This window comes from Leptidea sinapis, chromosome Z (assembly GCF_905404315.1).
Source record: "Leptidea sinapis chromosome Z, ilLepSina1.1, whole genome shotgun sequence".
NCBI classification, from domain to species: domain Eukaryota; kingdom Metazoa; phylum Arthropoda; class Insecta; order Lepidoptera; family Pieridae; genus Leptidea; species Leptidea sinapis.
This window is the reverse complement of record NC_066312.1, coordinates 35,816,967-35,841,346: the sequence shown is the minus strand read 5'-3', so window position 1 is coordinate 35,841,346 and position 24,380 is coordinate 35,816,967. Positions and strand designations below refer to the sequence as shown.

Below are 24,380 nucleotides of genomic sequence, written 5' to 3'. Positions count from 1 at the left end.
GAAGTAATGTCGAATTTTTATTTTTTGATTTGATGTAGCCCCAGAATGCTCGTGGAGTTTTAGCTATATGCTGTTTGATTGTACTTTTGAACTGATTATAGCAAGTATGAAAACAATTTAACACAGAAATCAATTGGAGTCACCCGGTGGGAGTTCCGCTCAGCTTCGCTTCGCTCAATAACGAATTATTTTATGTAAATAAAAATATTAGATTTGAGTGTTTGTGTTTCTCATTATAGGTTATCTTTATTTATTAGATCCAAATACATTTAAAGCGATAAGGCGTAATAAATATACGCACAAACCAATAAATAAACATACAAACTATCGCCTATATAATATGAGTGTGATGTTTGATTAAAAACGAAATAAATCTTCGACTCAACGTACCTTGATCAGAAAATAAGGAAAGACTGACAAACGTTAACCTTATAGCATTCCCTCCTTTTCGTCTGGGCTTAAAAAAAACGTAACTGCTACTCGACTGATGTCACTGTCCAAATCGAGTTCTAATTTCAAAATAAACAGCCTGAATTAAAAAGGTCTTTACATTGCTGTAGTTATATGCCTATTTAAAATATTATTGTATTTTAAACAACTGGAGTAAACGCAGAAATGTATTGACATAGCAGTCGAAGCTTATTATGGCGTCATTTGCGGCATGTGCCATATTTCGGCTTTGATGTTCTATGAAGTGCATTGTCTATACCTATGTATACATAGGTCATTGATCTATCACATATAGCGGTTGGTACACAGATAAATACTCACCTATAGTAGTTGGTACACAGAAATCTAAATAAGAATATTTTATATTTCAAATTAAAATTAAAATCCCATATTATTAATACGCAGTATGATACGGGACTCGAACGGTTGGCTCAGTGGAAGAGCGGTCGGGCGGAACCCGAGAGATCGCGGGTTCGAGTCCCGCATCGTTCGTTTGTTACAATTAAAGTTTGACATTGTCCTTTTAGGACCTGGCCTTGGAGTACGGCGTGGTGGCGGAGTCGTTCGAGACCTCAGTCCCGTGGGAGCGGACTCTGGCGCTGTGCCGGAACACCAAGCGGCGCCTGCGGGACGAGTGCCGCGCCCGGAACATCTCCCACTATCTCATCTCGTGCAGACTCACGCAGACGTAGGATTTCTCTTCATTTGTAGTTCCTCTACTCTGCTAAGAGTGCAGACCACTTTCACCGGACTAAGTCGTCAATAATGCACATCTTTTAGATAATCACGCATTGCTGGTTAAATGTGATTTGTTTGTGTTTCTGGGAGAATGAGCGACCTGACAAAATCACAATAACAACAGGTTCGCTTTCCTTTTCTATCTTGCTGTAACTCCGTTAGATGGTCTTCCCTCTCTTCCCATCCTTCAGATGGCAACAATAATGTTAAACAATTTGTATATTGTGATCAGATATGATGCCGGCTGCTGTATTTACTTCTACTTCGGGTTCAACTCGCAAGGGTTGGCGGACCCCGTGCGGGAGTACGAGCTGATCGAGGAGGCGGCGCGTGACGAGATCATCGCATCTGGAGGTCGGTCCGCACCTCTCACCAGGGTGTTAATAAGTTAACTTGGCTAGCTTATATCAGATGATACTGAATGTACAGAGAACTATTGTTTTATGATAGTAAGGGACGAGACGAGCAGGACGTTCAGCCGATGGTTATTGATACGCCCTGCACATTACAACGCAGTGCCACTCAGGACTCATGAATTACCCAAAAATTCTGAGCGGCACCATAATTGCCCTCGTCACCTTGAGACATAAGATGTTACATCTCATTTGCCCAGTAATTTCATTAGCTACGGTGCACTTCAGACCGAAAGACAATAATACTTACACATTACTTCTTGACGGTAGAAATAGGCGCCGTTGTGGTACCCAAAATTTAGCCGGCATCCTGCGCAAAGGAGCCTACGACTAGTGATTGGTAAATAGTATTGTGGTATGTGGATTGGGTAGCTAATGTACAAGGAACTACTACAAGTCTTTGATCTAAAGATCTAACCTAAGATATATTTTAAAAAAAAGTATTGTATATGTATATTGCAATATTAATTTAAAACTCATATAGGTTCTAGTTTAGCACATAGACCGCAGAACTAATGGCTAGTAGGGCTGTAAGCTTTTTCTAGATGAACCGACGACCTGGTTAATGTCTAGAAGTCCACTGGATACACAAGGAGCAAGACCGAAAGTTGTATCGTGGTCTGGGAGGCCACTGTCCGTCAGTGGACGGCTGCAAGCTAAACTTATGATGATGATAGGTCATTCTGTGCATGATTTATTTCTGCCTGCAAACCAATATTTGGGATCTATTAGTTCCACCCAGCAGATAACCACAACCCGCTCCTCATCCGTCAGTTAATATATTTTTTAATTGTAATGTTTTATTTCGAATGGGTGGTAGTTGTTGACATACAATAAGTGATTTTCAGTTTTAGTTGGCATTGGTTTGAATTACTTAATGTTTACCTCACGTTTATCCTCACGATGGTACAGAACCACGAGAAGTTCCATTTTATCGTAAACGCTATTTTAAAACATGCTGCATAGAAATAGTATTAAAATAAAGATATTGTGAGAAAAAAATGGTGGACGAAGGTGATGGCTGGTCCACGCGTTATACTCGCGAACACGCGCTTCTTGTGGTGGGAGGATGATCCTGTTATCAAATCACTCTGTTTCATGTTTTCAATTTTTAAATTTATAGTTATAATAATATAATATTATATTTTCATTGGTTGATGCATCTACTTGTAGGTTCTTACTCAATAATAATTAGCCATGACGCTGAGAAATTTTTGTTACATCGCTTCACATAGATTGTAAATAAAATATTTTGTAAAAATATGTTGAAGATGTAAATATTGATTTAAAACAGTGGCAATGAGTTTCTCGCTACTACTTCTTCTCATTAAAGCTCAACCTTTCCGAAGTGGTGGAAAATGGTTAAATGTATAAATGAAATTTTCAAAAAATTCCATTTTTACTTTTTCAAAAAATATGCTTTGATATTTAAATGCAATTTAAAAAGGGTTCTTTAATTCTTCAAATTTAAAGTTAATGGCACACCTAGTCGGATTTTTGGTATTTTAAAATAAATCGATTGTTATGGAAGGTTCAATATCCCACCATCACGGCGTGGGCAAGCTGAGGAAGAAGTGGTACACGCAGGCGGTGAGCGAGCCAGGCCGGCGGCTGCTAGTGGCGGCTAAGACCACGCTCGACCCTGACAATATATTCGCGCTGAACAACATGGTGCTGGAGCAGCCGGGCCCCGGCGAGGGGGCAGCGGGGGTGGCCAGGAGCAAGCTGTAGATATAGATGTGACCGTCCAGTGGTCTGACCATATTGTGTTTAGGTTAGAAGGGCTGTAGACGTTCAACGGTAACCCGGACGCTAATAATGGTTCATGAAGTCATCACCTGATCAGGATACTTGAAACAATCACCTCGATCGATCAAATCTTGGTAGTTACTAGTACAAAAGGTTCAAAAAGACTTAAGTTAAGTATAATAATATGTACCAACTCAAAAAAATATACAACTGACCAAATATGCAAACAATTAATGTTATTTTCCACATTTATTATTTACATGATAATTTATGTATAAGTTAGTATGTAGCTCACCAGTAAGTACTATATTTGAATAAAATAATTCAGCCTTCAGGAGTTAAAGGTAATTGATGATTGGTCACTTATTTCAATTCCAATTATTTATTTATTGTATAAAGAGGTTACCTGATAAGAACTAATCAATGTTTTCATTTAAATTACTTATAACTTCTAGTTTTTTTTTAATTTTATTTGATTCTAAAATATAAACTAAAATATTAAAGTATCAAATAAAATACAAGGACTAGTAGGTAGTAGTAGTAACTAACAGGTTTCAAAGCACGGGTCACCCATTTCATTTTTAAGTGTTTTCTCTGTTTATATATACATATATAAGTATATATGTTATACCTACCCTAAAACCGATGAACTGAACGCTTTCATGGAAGACTCATTTTGGTACCTTCGTTCATTAAATTATACAAAGTTCATCTTTATTTAAACAGGACTGTTCATTACCACCTATTAACTATATAATATAACTAGCTGACCAGACAGACGTTGTTCAGTACATAATAAATAAAATACTGTTCTTGATGAATTTGTCAATAATTTTTCATTGTAACATATTATGCTCCTTGTTATAATAAAATTATTTCACAGCAGAACTGTCACACCGTGCGTCAATAAATTCTCTCACAGAAAATATGTCCATACAAAACAAATATTGGAAATAAAAATAATTATGGGTCCCAAATCGAAATTAAAACTATCCTATCTCTCAAGTTGGACTAAACTGCACTGCATGAAGTAATCCCCATTAAAATCCGTTCATTAGTTTAGGAGTCAATCGCGGACAAACAACGTGTCACGTAATTTATATATATTACTAGCTGACCTGACAGACGTTGTTCTGTAGATAGTAAAAAAAATACTGTTTTATAGGAATTTGCCAATAATATTTCAAAACATCAAAAATTATTTCGTAAATAATGCTCCCTGTTGTTACAATGAAATTGTTTCACAGCGGACCTGTCAAACCGTGCGTCACTAAATTCTCTCATAAAAAAATTATGGACCCCAAATCGAAATAAAAACTACCCTATTTCTCAAATTGGACCAAACTGCACTCCATGAAGTAATCCCCATTAAAGTAATCCCCATTAAAATCCGTTCATTAGTTTAGGAGTCCATCGCCAATTTATAATATATATTAAGATAAGATATTAAATTTAATAAAATTATTATTTTATAAAACATGCAGAGGAATGAATTATATACCTTATCAAAGTAAAAGTAACGCCTGACTCTTTTTTAACAGCAAAGTGTTGAAAACTAAAATGTAATATGTACTATGATTATCTATTTATTCTGTAATTTTAAATCATTCTGTTATCATAGTATCAGGCTTTTTGTTTCTTATTTGACAAATATAGTCGCTGTCATATTTTATTCACATCAAGGATCGAGTGTGACCATGTGTCTGCGTTGTAGAGACGTCATCTTCATTAGTCATATTAGCAGATATTATTGCATAAAAGTGTTTTTGGTCGACCAATGTGCAAATGAGAGTGCAGTCGTCGAGTTTTCTTCTCACCGGCTGTGTGAGGGCGGAAGGAGGGTGTCATTGCGGTGCCCTATACCCTGGCACTTCTTCTCCCAAGACGTTGGGAGAGTCATTGGGTATACTTGGTCGTCGCTACATGCTGGGGGCACATCGGTATGTGTTTTTGTTGTGATTTTGTGTTTTTTTTTTTCTGTTTTTTTTTCGTTTTCCCTTAGCTTGTAGCTTAGGCTGTCAGTCTGTCAGTTTTCGTCGTTTTCGAGGTCTTGTGGAGTTTTCGTCCTCCTCTTCAATTATACAGTCCCTGGAATACGCCTTCATTTTTCTTCTACCCTCTTCATCCGGGGGTCTTGCGTGTAGCGGGGCAATTCCCACCAGATGTGGGTGTGAAGTGGCATCTGTTCGCCGGAACATATCTGTTGTAAGCCTTCGTACGAAGGCGTCTATATTTTCAATCCTTATCTTTGGCGATCGTTGCGTTTCGTACGTAAAGCGGTGCCCCCACTATGGCACGCAACGCCAGGTGTTCTTGTGCTTGCAGGCGATCCCGGTTCCACGTGGTAAGAAAGGGATACCAAGCTGCTGCTGCATAGGTTAGTCTGGACCGTATGTACGTTTTATAAATCATTAATTTTGTTCCTAGTGGCTGCTTGGACCGAAGGATGGGTAGTAGTTTGGCGCGGGTTCCCCTCGCCATCCCTATGGCTTTATCTATGTGCTTCTTAAAGCTGAGTCTCCGGTCAATGGTTACTCCCAGGTATTTGACGTCCGGCCTCCATGTGAGTTCATCCGACATCAGCTTCAAGGGTGAGGGTAGTTTCGTATTCCGTGATGATCGCCTGCGTTTTCGCCACATTCACCACGAGTCTCCATTTGTTTAGCCATTGGGGCAGAGCTTCTAGAGTGGTTGAGTGAAATGATCGCTTAAATTAAATTTCTATCTACCTTCATCTGGGGAGGTAACTGTTTTACGGTAGATTGACGCGAGTCAACAATTACATACAGTGCGAAACCGATTGACCTTGTAGAGTTGTAACTTTAAAACCAGATTCCGCCTCACGAAAGTGGCCGCGGCGTTAAAGGGAGCTAATTAAGTAATTTAAATAATTAAATTTATTTTAAAATGTGTATCAATTCATACAAACGATAAAAATAAATGTTAAAATTACAACATTTCTAGGGGGAAATTCTAGGCGAAATCTGTAAAGAGCAAAGAGTATAAATTATATAATTTTTAGGTTAGTAATTGTATTCCTTCGCATGGCGGCGCCGTATCTGCGAGACTTTTTTGTGAGACGGCTTATAATTATATTGATAGAGTCGTTGACGATTATGCAACTTGTCTATCAGCTGAGGGACTAGATGCGAGACAGGAATAGGCGGGCAATTTTGGTGACAATTGTGTACTGGTGTGGGGCGGGAACGGAATGATAATAATTCTTTTAGATGTAGCTGATTTTGATATACGGTCCTACGTTTTTTGAATTACTCATATTATTTTACTCGGCACTAGGCTGGCTTAACAATGTTTGTAGGTGGCTAAGTGTTTGTAATATTTCTAGTACTGTGATGAAATATTGTTTGTGAACCGGACATTCCAATACATATTCTAAAAAAAAACAAACTTTGTATAATGGGCACTCACCTGACATGTTCTGAAGACAAATTAGTGTGAAATGGTGTCAATATTAGTTTTTAAATTTATAATGTATTTATAATAAAGATTCAAAAATAGTCCGTGTTTTTATTTATTTATTTAGAGGCAAATGGGGTGTACGTGAGTAAGGTTAACAAGCATGGAGCTCATTTATAGGCACGTGATCACCTGCTTCTCATTACAAAAGGATGCTGCGGATTTAATGGATTGTAATCCAACTATTTACAAACTGATTCGACACGTGTAGACTATATAGCCCACTGCATTCATGGCGAACAGCGCTTCCTTGTAGACTTTTAAAACTTCAATTAGTTATCTAGATCATATTACCTATTAACTAAAATATCTACATTTAAAATGTCACTTCGCCCCTTTTTTCACAAGAGTAACAATGTTCCTTGGGACACGTGGGCTGGAACAATCACACATAGAAATAGTTAGTCTTAGGCCAACGATACCAGAAACAGGTGCAGGAACTGACGACGGTTGTTAGGTATTCTGAAGATGAAAGATGAGAAGTCTATTCTGAAGGCAGGTAGGTGTGCGACAAGTCTTCAGCAAATACATTATATCGGATTCAGTTAACCCATTAATGATTTTTGAAATAGGAAACCAAACGAACGTCCCAGTAATCTGACACGAGCATACATATGAGCCACCTGTTGATATGTGATCACCGCGGACCACACTTTGTTATAACATACGAGGTACCTACGCATCACAATAGGTAAGACAAGAGTCTCGCCAGCAATTTAGTGTGGCAAGTGTAACCCGATGACCAGTTATTCCTCTTATTCCATAGAAATATTATTACAACTCTCAGGCAGATACATGAAACAGTATGTTATATCAGTAGTTTACAATAAGTTAATTACGTTGATTTGAAGGTTAAGCTATTTATTATCCGTCATTATAATATAACCAACGTCATGAATAGAAGCCATATATTATTCGTCAGTAATACAAACGTGATTATTTTGTGTAAATATTATATTTCGTGCAACATTTGACTGAGTCGTCTTATTTTAGTGACGATGTTTCGCCGTGACCTCAGTGACCTCAATTCAAGACAGTAACGGCGGGGATACACATACCAGTAAATTAGCAAAGTAGCTGACATAAAAGTTACTGGCTTTTGCCTTTTACGAGTAACTAGCACACTGCGGATACATTTGCCAGTAATACCATCGCGTATACTCAGGATAGTTCGTGAGAGAACTTGTACTTATCCTTGCGCGCTAAAAATGGATAACAATCGAAGCGAATTAAACAAAATCAACGAGTCAGCTACTGGCATTACCGTCGTAGCTGTCGCGTCTGATCACACATGCCAGTTTGGGCACCCCCCGCGACCCCTCCCTCGACGGGCATGTAAGTAAATCAAATGTTGTGCTAGCTACATGTATGCCACTAACAGGCATGTCAGTTAGTGTATACACATTACAGTAGCTGGCACGTGCAATGTGCTCGTCTGATCACACATGCCAGTTTGGGCACCCCCCGCGTGCCCTCCCTCAATGGGCATGTAAGTAAATCAAATGTTGTGCTAGCTACATGTATGCCACTAACAGGCATGTCAGTTAGTGTATACACATTACAGTAGCTGGCACGTGCAATGTGCTTGTCTGATCACACATGCCAGTTTGGGCACCCCCCGCGTGCCCTCCCTCAATGGGCATGTAAGTAAATCAAATGTTGTGCTAGCTACATGTATGCCACTAACAGGCATGTCAGTTAGTGTATACACATTGCAGTAGCTGGCACTTGCAATGTGCTGGTCTGCTAGTGTGTAAGCTACGGGCATGTGTATCCCCACCTTAATAGTGACTCTTGTTATTGCTTGCAAAGCATTATATACAATATAAAATGAAACACATTTAGTTACCTATCTATTCTTTTAATAAGATGCAATATTATAAACATAATAATTCTTAGATAAGTAACACAGCTTGCATTTAACTTTAGGTATTTATAAATAAAACCAAAGTTACGTCATTATTAACAGTAGGTAATAATAATATGATGAAGCTGTTAGGTTTTGGTTTGGTCAGTAGACTCTTACCAGATAAGACTGGTGAGCGCCTGGTGCCACGTCTCTTCATTCTTCTTTTGATATTCGCAGTTCAGCTTGGGCGGCGTGTCGTCTTTTGGTCCTTCCTTAAATATATTTACGAATGCGTTGTAATAGCCGTATCTCCACATTGCTGTCATTGGAAAATGTGTTACTGTAAACAGCATACACTTAAAAATAAAGTTTAGTATAGCTCTTCCGACAGCCACTGAGTAGATAGACAGGATTATATGATGCACTGCCATATTGAACTTGGCTTTCAATGGTAGGTTCTTGTAGGCGGGCGAGGTTGCCACGGTGTCGTAGTCATCAGCATGAAGCCGTCGCGACGATTTAGTATCAAAGGGCAGCCCACAAGCTTCAATCAATTCATTTGCATCGACTCCTGCAGAAAGACAAAGAGTTCTAAAACTACTTTACTCTGAGGTTCAATTATAAAACGTATCGGGATGGGACTGTTACAATTCTATGTGGAATTGTTTGGAGATGACTATAGGATGCTTATTTTTGGAATAATTTGATACTTGACCATTTTCTAGTATTACTTTTTTACTATTTTTCATTTGACTACAGGATACAGTCTATCCTATACTCAAATGAAAAATAGTACAGTGAAAATGTATTCGGGTTTAGCTTGTAGATCTATCAGTACCTTAACAGCCACAATAGAATGATGGAAGTGAAAGTATAAGAATTGAATTTTACATAAACCTTGACGTCTCAACTTAGTTCAACTTATAAATCTCATGTTATATTTACCGTTTTTATCTGCTCCAGTACTAAACTTCTTCAATTTCCTTTGTAAGGCTAGTCTTTCTTCCTCAGTGTAGATGTAGCCAGGGACATTTGCTAAGTGTTTGGTCCAGTATATAATGAAGTCACCGTCAATAAAGGAGAACACGGCCGAGCCACCATCGATCAAGACCCTGGCGGTATGCTCGAAGTATTCCGGAACATTCTCCAGGCACGGAAGCAGCACTCTGTCCACGAGCTCTTGGCAGACCTGATAGGTCTCATCGTACGTCTTACGGCAAATGTTGTATCTGTAGCAGATGATGTGATTAATTAAAGAACTTTAATAAAACCTTTCATACTTGAGAAAGAAAAATAGTTTATATTCAATTAGGCTCAAAATAATTTTAAATCTTCGACTCGCTACTTACTGTAGAATACAAATACTTTTTAGAGTATAATAATTGAGCATTTATTAATAAATTAAGCAGAAAAGACACCATTATGTCATCTGCACTAACACAGCTAGATCCCCAGCAAGCGACAGAGTGTACGAATATATCACCGGCCTATCTAATTTAGAATTCTAAGCCTAGTGCACAAAAAAGAAAATACTTTGCTCTCATACAGTCATACTACTTTTCACCTCACTAGCGATAACATACAAGACGTAAGAATAATGATTATTATCCTTCCTGATATTTTTTTGCATTCGGATGTTGCGACATTAATACACTGGCCTTCAAAAGTAAGTATCACACTTTTAAAATTGGGATAACGTTTTAAGTTCACAAGATATACTTTCGAAATAAAAAGGACTCCAAAGAGAATTTAATTTTGTACATAAAAACTTTATAGTCGGTAACCTTCTTTTAAGAATTGGCTGAAAAAAAACTTCAAAAACAAAACCATACCTTTTTCAAAGTGGACGTTACCGAATTACAATTTTACCATTCACATTTTTCTTTCTGTTTTAAATTTTTTTAACGATCGATGGGTCTTGTTTTAAAAATTTATGCTAAAAAGCACATAACATTTATTTATCATGCCTCTTTCAGTTGAAGAATGTGCTAGGATCATGGCTTTTCTGGAACTAGGCATCAGTATGCGTCGCACTGCAAGAATGGTGGTTGTGACGGTACGAACGGTCCAGAAGGTAAAGCGAAGGTACGAAGAGACTGTACACCATCTGAGGAGACCTTGTAATGGCAGACCCAGGTTTACCAGTGCCCGAGAAGATCGTTATATAATTTCCACTGTGTTAAGAAATCGCCGCCAAAATGCAGTTGAAGTCCAGCAACAGCTACTTCAGACCCGGAGGGACTACATTAGTGACAGTACAGTGAGAAGAAGACTTGCTGAAGCAAATTTGAAACCCCGAAGACCAGCGATTGGCCCAAAACTCGAGAGACAGCATCGAGTAGCGAGAGTGCGATACGCCCGTGAACACATGCAGTGGGATGAAGAAGAATGGTCAAGAATTTTGTTTGCAGATGGGTCTCGATTCTCCCTTTACACTTGTGATGGAAGGCGAAGTGTTTACAGGCGACCTGGTGAGCGATACCTTCAAGCCTGCATCTCAGAAAAAGTCCAATATGGTGGAGGCAGTGTACATGTATGGGGTGGCATATCTTCAGAAGGTCGCACAGAGCTAGTAGCCATAGAAAATGGCACCCTCACTGGGCAAAGATATGCTCAAGAGATTCTCAATGAGTATGCAGGGTCGTATTTAGCAAATATGGGTGATGGATCGATACTGATGCATGATAATTCCCGGCCACACACGGCTCATATCGTACAAGAGTATATTCAGGAGGTCGGTATCAGCGTGATGGCTTGGCCATCAAGAAGTCCTGATCTCAACCCGATTGAACACGCCTGGGATGAGCTTGGGAGGCTAGTCAGAAATCGTAGACCACCACCTACTACCCTCAGGGCACTAAAGCTGGCCCTGCTAGAAGAATGGGAGAATATTCCCCAACATCCGCTCCGAAACCTAGTGTTCAGTATGCCAAATCGGCTCGAAGCTGTAATCAGAGCTCGAGGAGGCAATACCAGTTATTAAAAATTAAATAACATGTAATACATTTTAGTTGAATTTTTTTACACTAAACTAAAAATGTCTATTTTCATTGTTTTATCTTTTTTAAGTTAAAAATATTACTAATGTATAATTTTAGTTTCTAAGAATTTAAGCCTATAAAATTTGCAACAAAACGTTTTTAATCTTAAAACTCTACCTTCTATAGTTAAGAAAAAAAATTAATTTGAAAAGTGTGATACTTACTTTTGCAGGCCAGTGTATTATATATTAAATTAAATTTGTAACCAAAATTTATTAATGATGCGGGGCTCGAACCCGCGACCTTTTGGGTTCCGTCTGAGCGTTCTTCCGCGTCTGAGCCAACCGTTCGAGTAACGTATCGTTCGTAAATATTGGTATGAGTTGTTCACCTCTTAGCTCGTGGTTCCATCCAACTCGCTTTGAGTATCACAAATGATTATAATATAGGCATATTGAACGCTTCTTTTGGCGTATATATTTCTCCATAAACATATAACATATAGGAGTACTTACCTATCTTGACACCCAATCATAGCGCCAATTACAGCCCAGAAATGGAGGAAGGCCTCCATGTCTCCTTTCTTCACCGACACCAGATGGAACTTGTCCGGCTTCAGCACGGAGAAGCCTATCAAGCCCAGCATGGTGAGTGCCAGGTCACGCTGCGACACGGTGCCCTGCTTCTTCAGCCTGGCCGCTCTACCTGCCACCACGTGGCGGGCCCGCACTGTGTTCAAAGATCGCCAGGTTCTGTCAATATACTTATATCAGACACGTAGATATGTATGAACCACACCTACGTCATATAAGAATGTTCAGTTTTATGACTTAGATAATTTATATGTCTAGTCAGAGTCTCTTGCTGCTAGACAACCGATAAAACAGGCCAAGTTTCATACTTTACTTTGCGTCACAAGCTACGTCTTACACTTGCAATTTGTATGACACTTGTGTTAGTGTGCGTGCAATTGTCAAAATAGGGGCTAACCTACGGCTAACTCTAATAATGTTTTTTTTTCTAAGCTTTATGAATAAACTAGCTAATCCAGCTAACGTTGTAATACGATACAAATTAATAAAAAATGAAAAAATAGATTTTTGGGCTATAAGAAATAGATGTTGGCCGATTTTCAGACCTACCCGATATCCACACAAAATTTTTTACAAGTCGCTCCGTCGTTTTCTGACGAGTTTGGTAACACCCCGACACGAGAATTTTATATATTAGCTTTAGCAAATTTAATTTTCTAGTCATCGAGTACATATCACCGCCACTTCCTGTATATTTAAAATTAAAGGGCTGCTGACTGAATTAATTTTTAAACAGAAGAAATTTTTTTGAGTTTGTATCAAAAAACAGCACAATCTACCGGAAAATGAATATAATGAAATGAAATTTATTTATTGCGTCGAATACATTATAGATGTTAAATTTATTGTATTGTCTTCTATTCGGCTAATTTAAATAAGCATGCAAAAACTTTACTTAAAATTTAAAAAATCCTTATCACTATAAATTTATTTGGCGATTAACCATTTAAACAGGAGTCCACTAAATCGTTTCTGTGGTATGCTTTTTATTTCTAGAGGTAGGTGATTAAATAATTTTATACACATTGCGTAGCTACTATTTAGGTATAATGTTGTTCAGTGGCCATAAACCAGTCTATCCGGTAATCTGGTGGATAATAGATCCTATTACTCCACAGCTCTAAGTGATCGGACAGCCTGGGACTAGATTATTTTATTATGTATAGCAATACAGTATAATATTGTATATTTTTATTAAAAAGAGTGCAAAATAAGAATGCTGAGAGAGTTATTGCGCCGTTTCTTCTCTTTCAGAGCGCCATTTGTTTCCGAAGCGGTAGAAGTATCTAGAATATTAGAAATGACATCAAAAATAAATCTAAAGGAATATTCATTAAATATTCAATTATGAGAAAATAAATGCCTTTCATGTCTATTAATGGCCCTTTTAAATAAATGATTACTTTTTTTACAAATTTACACGCTTCAAATATATACATATTGTGCAATGTCAAAATATATAGTAGGTACTATTTCAAATAAACGCAAACTACAAATCCTTTAAGGTTTCTTTTATAAGTCAAATTTTATTTTTATTAATTTTAATTTAATAATTTTAAATTCATTTCCTTACTGCCATTGTAACAACTACTTACGGTGAGCCTGGCTTCAGGTCATGAGAGGCCCAGGTGATAATGTGGAGATATGTAGACAGGTATCGTTTGTAAGCAGTGTACGGTGTGTTTGACCTCTGGGTTCCGATCATCACCTTGATCACAGTCGGCACCGCCAGAACAGCTATAAATCCTGATATTAAGCTTAACGTGTGCGCGATGCAAAAGTCTGAAAAAAACCGGCGACCTCTGAAAAATAAAATAAGCACTTGTAGTTCATCTATAATCTTGTCAATATTTTTTTTTTTATTCTATATTAAAGTATAAGTTTAGGTTTATATTTTACAAACATGTTTCGGAACAAAGACACTCGAGGCAATTGAACATCACAGACATGGAATATTTTTAGTCGTAAAAAGAGCTCGAAGGTCATATCGCAGCACAGTGCCTGGTAGAGGCTGGCACGGATATATTGCAGCTCAGAGCCTGGTAGAGGCTAGCATGGATTTATCACAGCTCAGAGCCTGGTAGGGACTAGCACGGACTTATCGCAGCTTAGAGCCTGGTAGAGGCTGGCACGGATTGATCGCAGCTCAGAGCCTGGTAGAGGCTGGCACGGATTGATCGCAGCTCAGAGCCTGGTAGAGGCTGGCACGGATTGATCGCAGCTCAGAGCCTGGTAGAGGCTGTCACGGATTTATCGCAGCTCAGAGCCTGGTAGAGGCTGGCACGGACTTATCGCAGCTTAGAGCCTGGTAGAGGCTGGCACGGATTGATCGCAGCTCAGAGCCTGGTAGAGGCTGGCACGGATTGATCGCAGCTCAGAGCCTGGTAGAGGCTGTCACGGATTTATCGCAGCTCAGAGCCTGGTAGAGGCTGGCACGGACTTATCACAGCTCAGATCCTGGTAGAGGCTGTTACGGACTTATCGCAGCTCAGAGTTTGGTAGAGGCTGGCACGGATTGATCGCAGCTCAGAGCCTGGTAGAGGCTGGCACGGATTGAATGCAGCTCAGAGCCTGGTAGAGGCTGTCACGGACTTATTGCAGCTTAGAGCCTGGTAGAGGCTGGCACGGATTGATCGCAGCTCAGAGCCTGGTAGAGGCTGGCACGGATTGATCGCAGCTCAGAGCCTGGTAGAGGTTGTCACGGATTTATCGCAGCTAAGAGCCTGGTAGAGGCTGGCACGGACTTATCACAGCTCAGAGCCTGGTAGAGGCTGTTACGGACTTATCGCAGCTCAGAGCCTGGTACAGGCTGGCACGGATTGATCGTAGCTCAGAGCCTGGTAGAGGCTGGCACGGATTGATCGCAGCTCTGAGCCTGGTAGAGACTAGCACGGACTTATCGCAACTTAGAGCCTGGTAGAGGCTGGCACGGATTGATCGCAGCTCAGAGCCTGATAGAGGTTGGCACGGATTGATCGCAGCTCAGAGCCTGGTAGAGGCTGGCACGGATTTATTGCAGCTCAGAGCCTGGTAGAGGCTGGCACGGATTGATTGCAGCTCAGAGCCTGGTAGAGGCTGGCACGTATTTATCGCAGCACAGAGCCTGGTAGAGGCTGTCACGGATTTATCGAAGCTCAGAGCCTGGTAGAGGCTGTCACGGATTTATCGCAGCTCAGAGCCTGTTAGAGGCTGTCACGGACTTATCGCAGCTCAGAGCCTGGTAGAGGCTGTCACGGATTTATCGCAGCTCAGAGCCTGGTAGAGGCTGGCACGGACTTATCACAGCTCAGAGCCTGGTAGAGGCTGGCACGGACTTATCACAGCTCAGAGCCTGGTAGAGGCTGGCACGTATTTATCGCAGCGCAGAGCCTGGTAGAGGCTAGCACGGATATATCACAGCTCAGAACCTAGTAGAGGCTAGCACGTATTTATCGCAGCTCAGAGCCTGGTAGAGGCTAGCACGGACTTATCACAGCTCAGAGCCTGGTAGAGGTTGGCACGGATTAATCGCAGCTCAGAGCCTAGTAGAGGCTAGCACATATTTATCGCAGCTCAGAGCCTGGTAGCGGTTGGCACGGATTGATCCCAGCACAGAGCCTGGTAGAGGCTGGCACGGATATATGGAAGCACAGACCCTGGTACTAACCGATATGATATGACCGGTGTTCTTCTCCTGCTATCGGACAATGCGGAATTCCACAATAGTGTAAACTCTCATGATAACTTAACACTAATAATATACATGGATACTATGGAAGTTGAACTTCCATTTTGACATGAGTTACAACTACTAGGACGATGCTAACGGCGACACTGACGTCAGCATCACTGTCACCCTTTTGGATAATACTCCGAGGAAATGTATCTCCGTATACAATATAATGTTGGAGGTTAGAAACGTACTACCTAATTAGGGATTCTAACTAAGTCAGGAGCTTACATACAGGCACTGCTTGCAACTAGACAGTCTAAAGATTTACTTGACTTACATCCTGTGTGATTTACGTCATACGTTCTAAAAACCAATAACTACACATCAAACAAATGGAACACGAGCCAGAATTAAACTCACTGGTTAAATTTAGCTTCATCGAACCACTTCGGTAGCTTCATCTCCAGATCTTCTACTCTTACATTGTCAGACGGTGTCGCGTAGGCAGCTTCACTCAGCAAACCTTTCACCACCTCCTCCGCTGAAAAAGACGGTCCACTTATATTTGTTGCGATCGTGTAACTATCTTCCGAAATATACAACAACATTTTTCTTTTAATTGTTGAAGTAATCATATTTTCCTACAAAAACATATAAGTAGAACATCTTCGAGATAAATAGGCGACACAAGTAAAAGAGGCGGTTTGAGGGTGCGGCGATCAGGCCGCGGCCACCAAATAGATGTATGCATGTAACTTATATTTAATTCAAATATTATTTTTCTTGAACTTAATTATTATTATTTAAGCAACAAGGTAATTACGTCATAATTAATTTATTTTTTAAGTTTTCTCAATTAGTATCTTCTCATATTAATTTGTAAAACTAAACTTAATCTATACATGAGAATTAGCTCTGGTATGTCATGTATCTAAAAGATAAACACGGTATTATATTAAATCAAATGACATCAGTTAGATACTAATACATTAGTAGGTACCTACTTATTCCCACTCATAATATATAATATATTATGGGTGGGAATAGGTAGGTACCTATTCCTACTGTATACAGTTACGTATATTATAATAAGAATCTTTATAATCACATTTCGAACACTATTTGTGTTATTAACAAACGCTTTTTACTGTCTTAACTACAGAATTACGTAACAGGGAGAATTAATTTTAAACCTGGAGTAACTTTACCTTCATTGCGTTTATCAATAAGACATTAATTAATTAGTGAATATGTCAATATCTATAATCTACACTAATAAATGGTGAGCCGTTTTTTACTGCGCTTATAAGGCTTGTGGTTATGCTGCGAAAACTGCTGAACCGAGCTGCATAACCGACAAGATGCAGCGTGTTTTGAAGAATGTTTATAGTAAGTATAAGATATGTTGGTGCGTATAAGAATCTATATTTTTTGACTTAGAATCAAACATGTATTCGCAATACAAATAATTCAGTCAATGACATTTCATTACATAATATGAGAATTCATACATATACCATTATTACCTGGCACATTATACAATAATTGTAGAATGTGCCAGGTAATAATGGTATATGGTGCCAGGGGGTGCACTTGCACCCCTTGAAAAAGCAACTGCAGCCGGCGGGGTTCTTGACCGAACTTATTAATGACGTTTTCTATAAAGTTATCTTTATTGTCCTTAGTTATCTTGCCTCGGTGGACACTTAATAAGCATAGTCCAGACAGTCGCTCGTCACCTGTTGTGGACCTATTCCAAGTTTTAAATCTTCTCATTGTGCTAAAAGATCTTTCTACTGTGCACGTTGTGACGGTTAGACTAAGACCAATCTTGATCGCTTCTGCTACCGAAGGAAAGAAATATTTTGCCTCGTCGATGTAGTCTATAAGATGTTTTTCATATCGATATATCAACGCCACTGATATTATTTGCCGCTGGCTGTGGATATTTCCACATTTCAAACCAAGTTGTGACTTCTGAATAAAATTAGGTAAAAGATCGCCATCGCCAAATTTTCAATGTCTTTTGCAGCTCTAAGAAATTCTTCTTTACTGAGGCCTTTTATTATTTTTGTGTAGTTGTAACAGAAAATGTTTTTTTATGTGTTTCAGAAAATCTGTCTTTTAAAGAAGAAATGATCGAATCAAGGTAAGGGATGTAAAGCTCTTCTGTAAAATTCTTCAAAGTTTTCGGATGGGTGGTTGGATCTGTCGTTTCGTAACTCGTTGGCATTTAATCTCAAATGTGGTCATTCCCTGTATTAATGTGTAAATCCACTTGTTGAAGCTGGTTGCAGACAGGCTCAAGCTTTGCCGAGTAAGTAGCAATAAAATGCAATGCCACAATAATATTTGTGGTGGTCAAAGCAGTACGCAGTTGGTAAGCTCTCACCTTTGTCTTAGAATTAGTGGCTTGATCTTCTGAGAGGTCTTGTAATGCTTCTACAATTTTGGTGAAATTTTGAGCGAAACTTCGAATACTTTTGTACTTTGTAGACCATCTGGTTTCGCAAAACAAGGGAATATTTGGTGGGAATAACCTAATTCTCATTGTAATAGCAATATTCTTGTTTTATTTAGTATTCTTAGATCAATTATTAAGTATGTGTAAATACCTAATGTGCATTTTAATGTACAAATTCAAATCACATTTTTTTTTATTGAATAGGAGGACAAACGAGCGAACGGGTCACCTGGTGGTAAGTGATCAACGCCGCCCACATTCTTTTGCAACACCAGAGGTATCACAAGAGCGTTGCCGGCCTTTAAGGAAGGTGTACGCGCTTTTTTTGAAGGTACCCATGTCGTATTGTCCCGGAAACACCGCACAAGGAAGCTCATTCCATAGCTTTGTAGTACGAGGGAGAAAGCTCCTTGAAAACCGCACTGTGGAGGACCGCCACACATCCAGATGGTGGCGTGTCGTGCGAAGGTGGAATTCGGCGGCAGGAATCAGGTTAAACAGCTCTTCGGAACACTCCCCGTGATAAATGCGGTAGAAGACACACAATGATGCGACGTCTCTACGCAACGCCAAGAGATCCAGCCGTTCACAGAGCACTGAGTCCCCGACAATTCGAGCTGCTCTACGTTGCACGCGGTCAAATGGATCGAGCAGATACTGGGGTGCGCCAGACCAGAGATGACAGCAATACTCCATGTGTGGCCGGACCTGCGCTTTGTAGAGCGCTAGAATGTGGGCCGGCTTGAAGTATTGCCGTGCTCTATTGATGACGCCCAGCTTCTTCGAAGCCAATTTGGCTTTGCCCTCCAGATGGCCACGGAATTGGCAATCGCTCGAGATTTCGAGACCCAGTATTCCGATACTAGGCGCGGTTTTAAGAGAAGTGTTCTCGAAGAGCGGTGATACGACAAATGGGGTTTTTTTCCGCGCAAACTTGAGTCTTCTGGGGGTTAAATTGGACAAGGTTCAATTTACCCCATTCCGCGACCTTCTCGAGAGAGGACTCGATAGAAGACACAAGTTTCTCCCGGCACTGGTCGACGATTTCCCAAGAGAGACCTGCATGGCCCGTGTATACGGCATCACCAGTGCTGTCGTCCGCATAGCAATGTATGTTGGAGGTGTCCAACATATCATTGATATGCAGAAGAAACAGCGTAGGAGATAGCACACAGCCTTGGGGCACTCCAGCATTCACGGGCTTCGGGTTCGAGCAATATCCGTCGACAACGACCTGTATGCTACGCCCAGTGAGGAAGCTGGAGGTCCACTTGCACATGCTCTCGGGAAGCCCAAATGATGGAAGTTTGGAGAGTAGCGCCTTGTGCCATACACGATCAAAGGCCTTCGCTATATCCAGGCTAACTGCCAGGCCTTCCCCCTTGCTTTCAATAGCCGCCACCCATCTATGTGTTGGTATACCAGAAGATCACCTGCCGACCGTCCATGGCGAAAGCCGTACTGTCGGTCGTTGATCACTGGTGACCCTCTAGGTATACTAAAAGCTGGCGGCTGATTATGCTCTCCATGATTTTAGAGAGCAGGGAGGTGATAGCAATAGGCCTGTAGTTCGCCGGATCCGAACTGTCTCCTTTTTTTTGGATCGGATGGACAAGGGCTGACTTCCATGAGTCAGGGACTACGCCTTTGGAATAAGAGTACCGGAATAAACGCGTTAGCACCGGCGTCAACTCAGGTGCACACGTTCTAAGCACGATTGGAGAAATGCCATCCGGCCCGCTCGACTTCCTGACATCCAACGAAAACAGAGCTCACCTAAAAGTTTTCTGTCTGAACTGTACTTCAGGCATAGAGCTCTGACACCGCGGGATGGTCGGCGGTGTTTTTCCGTTGTCATCAAGTGTCGAGTTGGAGGCGAAAAGAGCGCACAGGAGCTCGGCTTTCTCTTTTGCCGTATGGGCCAGGGTGTCATTCCTCATGTGCAACGGCGGCATGGACGGCTGATTGAAGTTACCAAGAGCAGCTTTCGACAACGACCAGAACTTGCGTATTCCGGTCGGGTAACTGGAAAGCTGCTCGCCGATTTTGACGACGTGCTTAGACTTCGCACGGGCGATTTGCCGCTTAAAAAATCTGGAGGCACGGTTATATTTCCTCTTAACAACTTTGCAGTTCAGATCCTTTGTGCCCAGTCACCAAATCACAAATCACCCAAGACTACGATTTCAGCGGAGGGGATCTGTGCAAGCACGTCGTCAATTGCCGCTTGAACGCAGCCCATACGGACGCGGTCCTCTAAATCTACGCGGAGCCAGAGAGTAGACAGGTCCCTCCCCTCAAAATTGCCGGGACGGCGACAGCAGATATCCTCCCTAACGTACACACATACCCCGGCATGAGGCAAAAAATTGTGCTCAATTTTGTACCCGGGGTACGTTAAATATGACGTATCGCTAGGTCGAGATATCTGCGTCTCCGTAAGGAAACACAAGGCCGGCTGCGCCGTCTCAAGGTGGTGGTGGACGGCGTTTAAATTGGAGTGAATTCTCCTGATATTGCAAAAGTCCACGTTAAGCGTGGAGCGGGGTGCCGTGGTGTTTCTGCCTCGTTTGTCCTCGGTCATGCGCGGTTCTGTGCCCTCTGTGGGAGGTGGTGTTCTCTGTGGGAGGAGGGCTGTTCTCTGTGGGAGGGTTTCTCCGGCTCTGGCAGAGCCGGTACCCTGCTGGGGTAATATCTCTTTATGGACCGCTCTCATATTTTGTTGGGGGGAGGGGGTGGGGGTAAGGGATGGCCTCCGGTCCTCGACACTAACCTATGCGAAACATAGCGGCACTAGGCCGCTACTTCACGCCGGTATTCTGTGCGAGTGTGGTAATAAACCCGGACGAGTCTGGCCCGATTGTGCTGACGTCATAAGACGGCAGCGTGACTCTCCCACTTCTAAAAAGCCCTTAGTCGCCTCTTACGACACCCATGGGCCTGGGACTCCCCTATTCTTTTTACGCCCCGGGGAAAGTACAGGGCATATACAAATACATTTAAACACTATAAATGTATTCCAGCCATTTATCAACAACATAAAAAAATATAATTCTAATCTTAGCAACTCAATTAATACAAATACGAAGCATTTCAATCCTTGGGTCTGACAAGGATTTTTTAATTTGTACATTTTTCTGTACAGAGAGTTCCAATGAGTACAAAAAAAATATAGACATGGGTCTTAGGAGGATAGTATAAACACTCAGAAATTTAATTATTTATATTTATTTATACATAAAATTTGTTAATATACCAGAAATAAAAGAAAACAAAAAAAATTTTTTTTGATAATAATGTAATATTTTTTTAATTAACGATGTAAGTAAATTATACGTTCCGACAATGAACTTCAACTACCTAAGAGCATTATCAAGGTCAAGATAAAATTAGCAATAATTTACATACCATTACATATACATAATAAATTATCATATACCTAATATTTTTCTATATTTAGCTAGATGGACGTCTAGACATCTTAATATGCAATTTGTGTGCGAATTATTGCGAAACAGTCGGGTACCGTCGAGTGTCTTTCTCGTAAACATATTTGTAGAATACAAATTATTTAAGTTTTCTTTAGTGTTAATTCCGCCAATATTTGTCTTTAAAACAATTCGACACGTGTTTCGCCTCTACACGAGGCATCCTCAGGACGTGTTGTCTCGCCAAAATCTGGCACGAGAGTCTAGTCTTAGTCTTAGTCTTAGTCTCGTGCCAGATTTTGGCGAGACAACACGTCCTGAGGATGCCTCGTGTAGAGGCGAAACACGTGTCGAATTGTTTTAAAGACAAATATTGGCGGAATTAACACTAAAGAAAACTTAAATAATTTGTATAATTATGGATTTCCGCAAAGTAACGCCTTATTCAATAAATATATTTGTAGAACCCAAATATCTGGGAAGTTTCATAAGAATTACAATATTGTTGTGTAAGTGAGCTTAAGGTCTTGTTCGCTCCCTTTTAACATCACAGTCAACTTTCAGATAATATATAATATCAATTAAGTTATATCAGTTAAGTTACTATTTTATATGAAATATAATAATAGGTAATTGAGACCTTCACAGTGAGCCTGTTCCAGTTACTTGTTCGATCCAAATTAAGACTTGCTTATAATTTTTGTTTTTTAATTTTAAAGATATGAAAAACTTTGGTGAAATTGTCTTTTAAATAATTTTTCTTGTAACACTATTATGACCGACTTATATATTTTAGTCGAACATACTCACCACTTAAGTCCATTACTATATAGATTCTCTTGATATTTTGATGATAAATATTGATATATTTAGTACGTACGGAGTACGCTCAGAGCCGAAGATATTGCACAACTGAATATATTTCCTTGTTAAGTCTTGTCAACTGTTCATAAGAAGTGTAAGAAGTAAGTGAAGTACGCAATAACTGAGTTTCATATTAAAATGTACATTTCTCAAGGTCGTTATAATTTCTTATGCTCATATACTTTTTGTGACTGTTGAATTGGATTGTTGTGACGAGTGGGCTCGTGCTTCTAGCTCCTGTCCATTGACATTTGACCATCTTCCAACTGTGAGCTTCTACACGAAAAACAACATTTGATAATATGGCCTGAAATCTGGGAAAATTATAATATTATTTTTTTTCGTTTGAAAGAAAACCAATTTAGCTACATACAACTTCAACCTAATGTATGAATGACATGAATATTATATTAACATGATACTTAATTTATTATATGGAAGAGGAGGACAAACGAAGATACCTGACCAATATAGCTTAGCTATGTCATTATAAAAATAAATCGTAGCTACATAGGTATTATAGGTATCATAGGTACTTTCGATCATAAGAAGATATTCTACATGTTTTTTTATAAACGATTGAGATAAAGTTGAAGACTCAAAAGTCATCTTACTTACAAACTTAATATTCTTTTTTTATGGAACTCAAGGTTTGTCCTCCAGGATACGGCCATGGGTTATCTGCTGCTAAGTGATCACCGCCGCACACAATCTCTCGCTACACCAAAGGAATCACAGGAACGTTGTCGACTTTTTGTTTTGTTTGTGGTTCTCCGCGCTGCTTTTGAGGGTGCCCATATCAAAAGGGTGGGCAACAGGCGAACCGAGGTAGATCGAATCTCAGACCGCCAAATATCGTAAAGTATTATAAGCCAGGTACAAATTAATACGTAGAGCAGGTATACTTTACCTTTATTTATTGGAATAATATTTTGAAGCCAAATATGATAAAGAAAAATATGAAATTGCAAAAAAACTAGCTTTCAATTTAGCCATTATGTTTGGCTCGACATATGTATGTGAAACATCTTTATCAATATCAAATATCGTTCGATGTTCGTTCGTTAGGACGCCTCCCACATTAGAAGACGCCCTTTTTTGCTGTTCTTGTCGAGAACCAAACTATAAAAAACTAGCTCAAGACCGGCGGTGTAGTTTTTCCCATTAATCTTAGTCCATGAGTTTTATAATTTTTGAATTTTATTTAAAACTTACAATGAATAGATAGCACTTAATAATTATAAGTTGTTTTTTCTGGACCACAATAAAAATTTTCCACAGTGTCCGGACCCCAACCTTAACTACTCGCCGACCATAACTATATCTATATCTACTTATCTATAACTATATTGATATCATATCATGACGGGAAAACAGCACAAAGAACTTCATTCAGAAGTTGGTGGTGGGTTGGTGGGGTAAGGTATTATGGAAGGTCATTATATTGTCGCGTAGCAACGCTTTCACGTATATGACGAGAGTTGTCAAACGTCATATCCAGGGGTATATAAGCCGTACTGGCCTACTACGTGGCCTACGGCAGTTCTAGTTCTGACTCGAAAGTGTCAAGAAGAAGAAGAAGAAGAAGAAGAAGAAGAAAAGAAGAAGTAGTGAAAAGTGAAAGTGTTCCAAGAAGGAAGAAGAAAAAAAGAAGTAGTGAAAAGTGAAAGTGTTCCAAGAAGAAGAAGATAGAAGAGACTTAGTGTTCGGTGCGGTGTGACG

At 40.0% G+C, this 24,380-nt stretch overlaps 2 protein-coding genes across 3 annotated transcripts in view; one reads left to right on the top strand and one right to left on the bottom strand.

The window, feature by feature from the left end:
• Nucleotides 1–6,107, top strand: part of LOC126978578 (alkyldihydroxyacetonephosphate synthase) — a 28,616-nt gene extending 22,509 nt beyond the window's left edge. The window contains exons 7-9 of the mRNA XM_050827530.1: nt 978–1,138; nt 1,421–1,542; nt 3,133–6,107. Coding sequence (XP_050683487.1) covers nt 978–1,138; nt 1,421–1,542; nt 3,133–3,332 — 483 coding nt within the window. The 3' untranslated portion in view covers nt 3,333–6,107. The remainder of the gene's footprint in view (nt 1–977; nt 1,139–1,420; nt 1,543–3,132) is intronic.
• Nucleotides 6,108–8,667: 2,560 nt separating this feature from the next.
• On the bottom strand, nt 8,668–22,751 carry LOC126978584 (uncharacterized). Of its 2 annotated transcripts, none has more exons than XM_050827540.1 (6): nt 22,605–22,751; nt 16,323–16,443; nt 13,846–14,052; nt 12,173–12,409; nt 9,622–9,905; nt 8,668–9,247 (listed from the first exon to the last, which is right to left on the bottom strand). In XM_050827540.1, the coding sequence occupies exons 1-6, from the start codon at nt 22,615–22,617 to the stop codon at nt 8,850–8,852; spliced, it is 1,260 nt and encodes a 419-aa protein (XP_050683497.1). In that variant the 5' UTR covers nt 22,618–22,751; the 3' UTR covers nt 8,668–8,849. The 2 variants fall into 2 exon arrangements, with proteins under 2 accessions (XP_050683497.1, XP_050683498.1); XM_050827541.1 differs by having other exon boundaries at nt 8,668–8,948.
• Nucleotides 22,752–24,380: the final 1,629 nt, after the last annotated feature.

Excerpts from the sequence above, each read along its gene's own strand:
- LOC126978584 (XM_050827540.1), bottom strand. Across the intron at positions 14,053-16,322 it reads GATGAAGCTAAATTTAACCA|AGGTCGCCGGTTTTTTTCAG; the intron begins GTGAGTTTAATT and ends TTTATTTTTCAG. Across the intron at positions 12,410-13,845 it reads GACCTGAAGCCAGGCTCACC|AACCTGGCGATCTTTGAACA; the intron begins GTAAGTAGTTGT and ends GTATATTGACAG.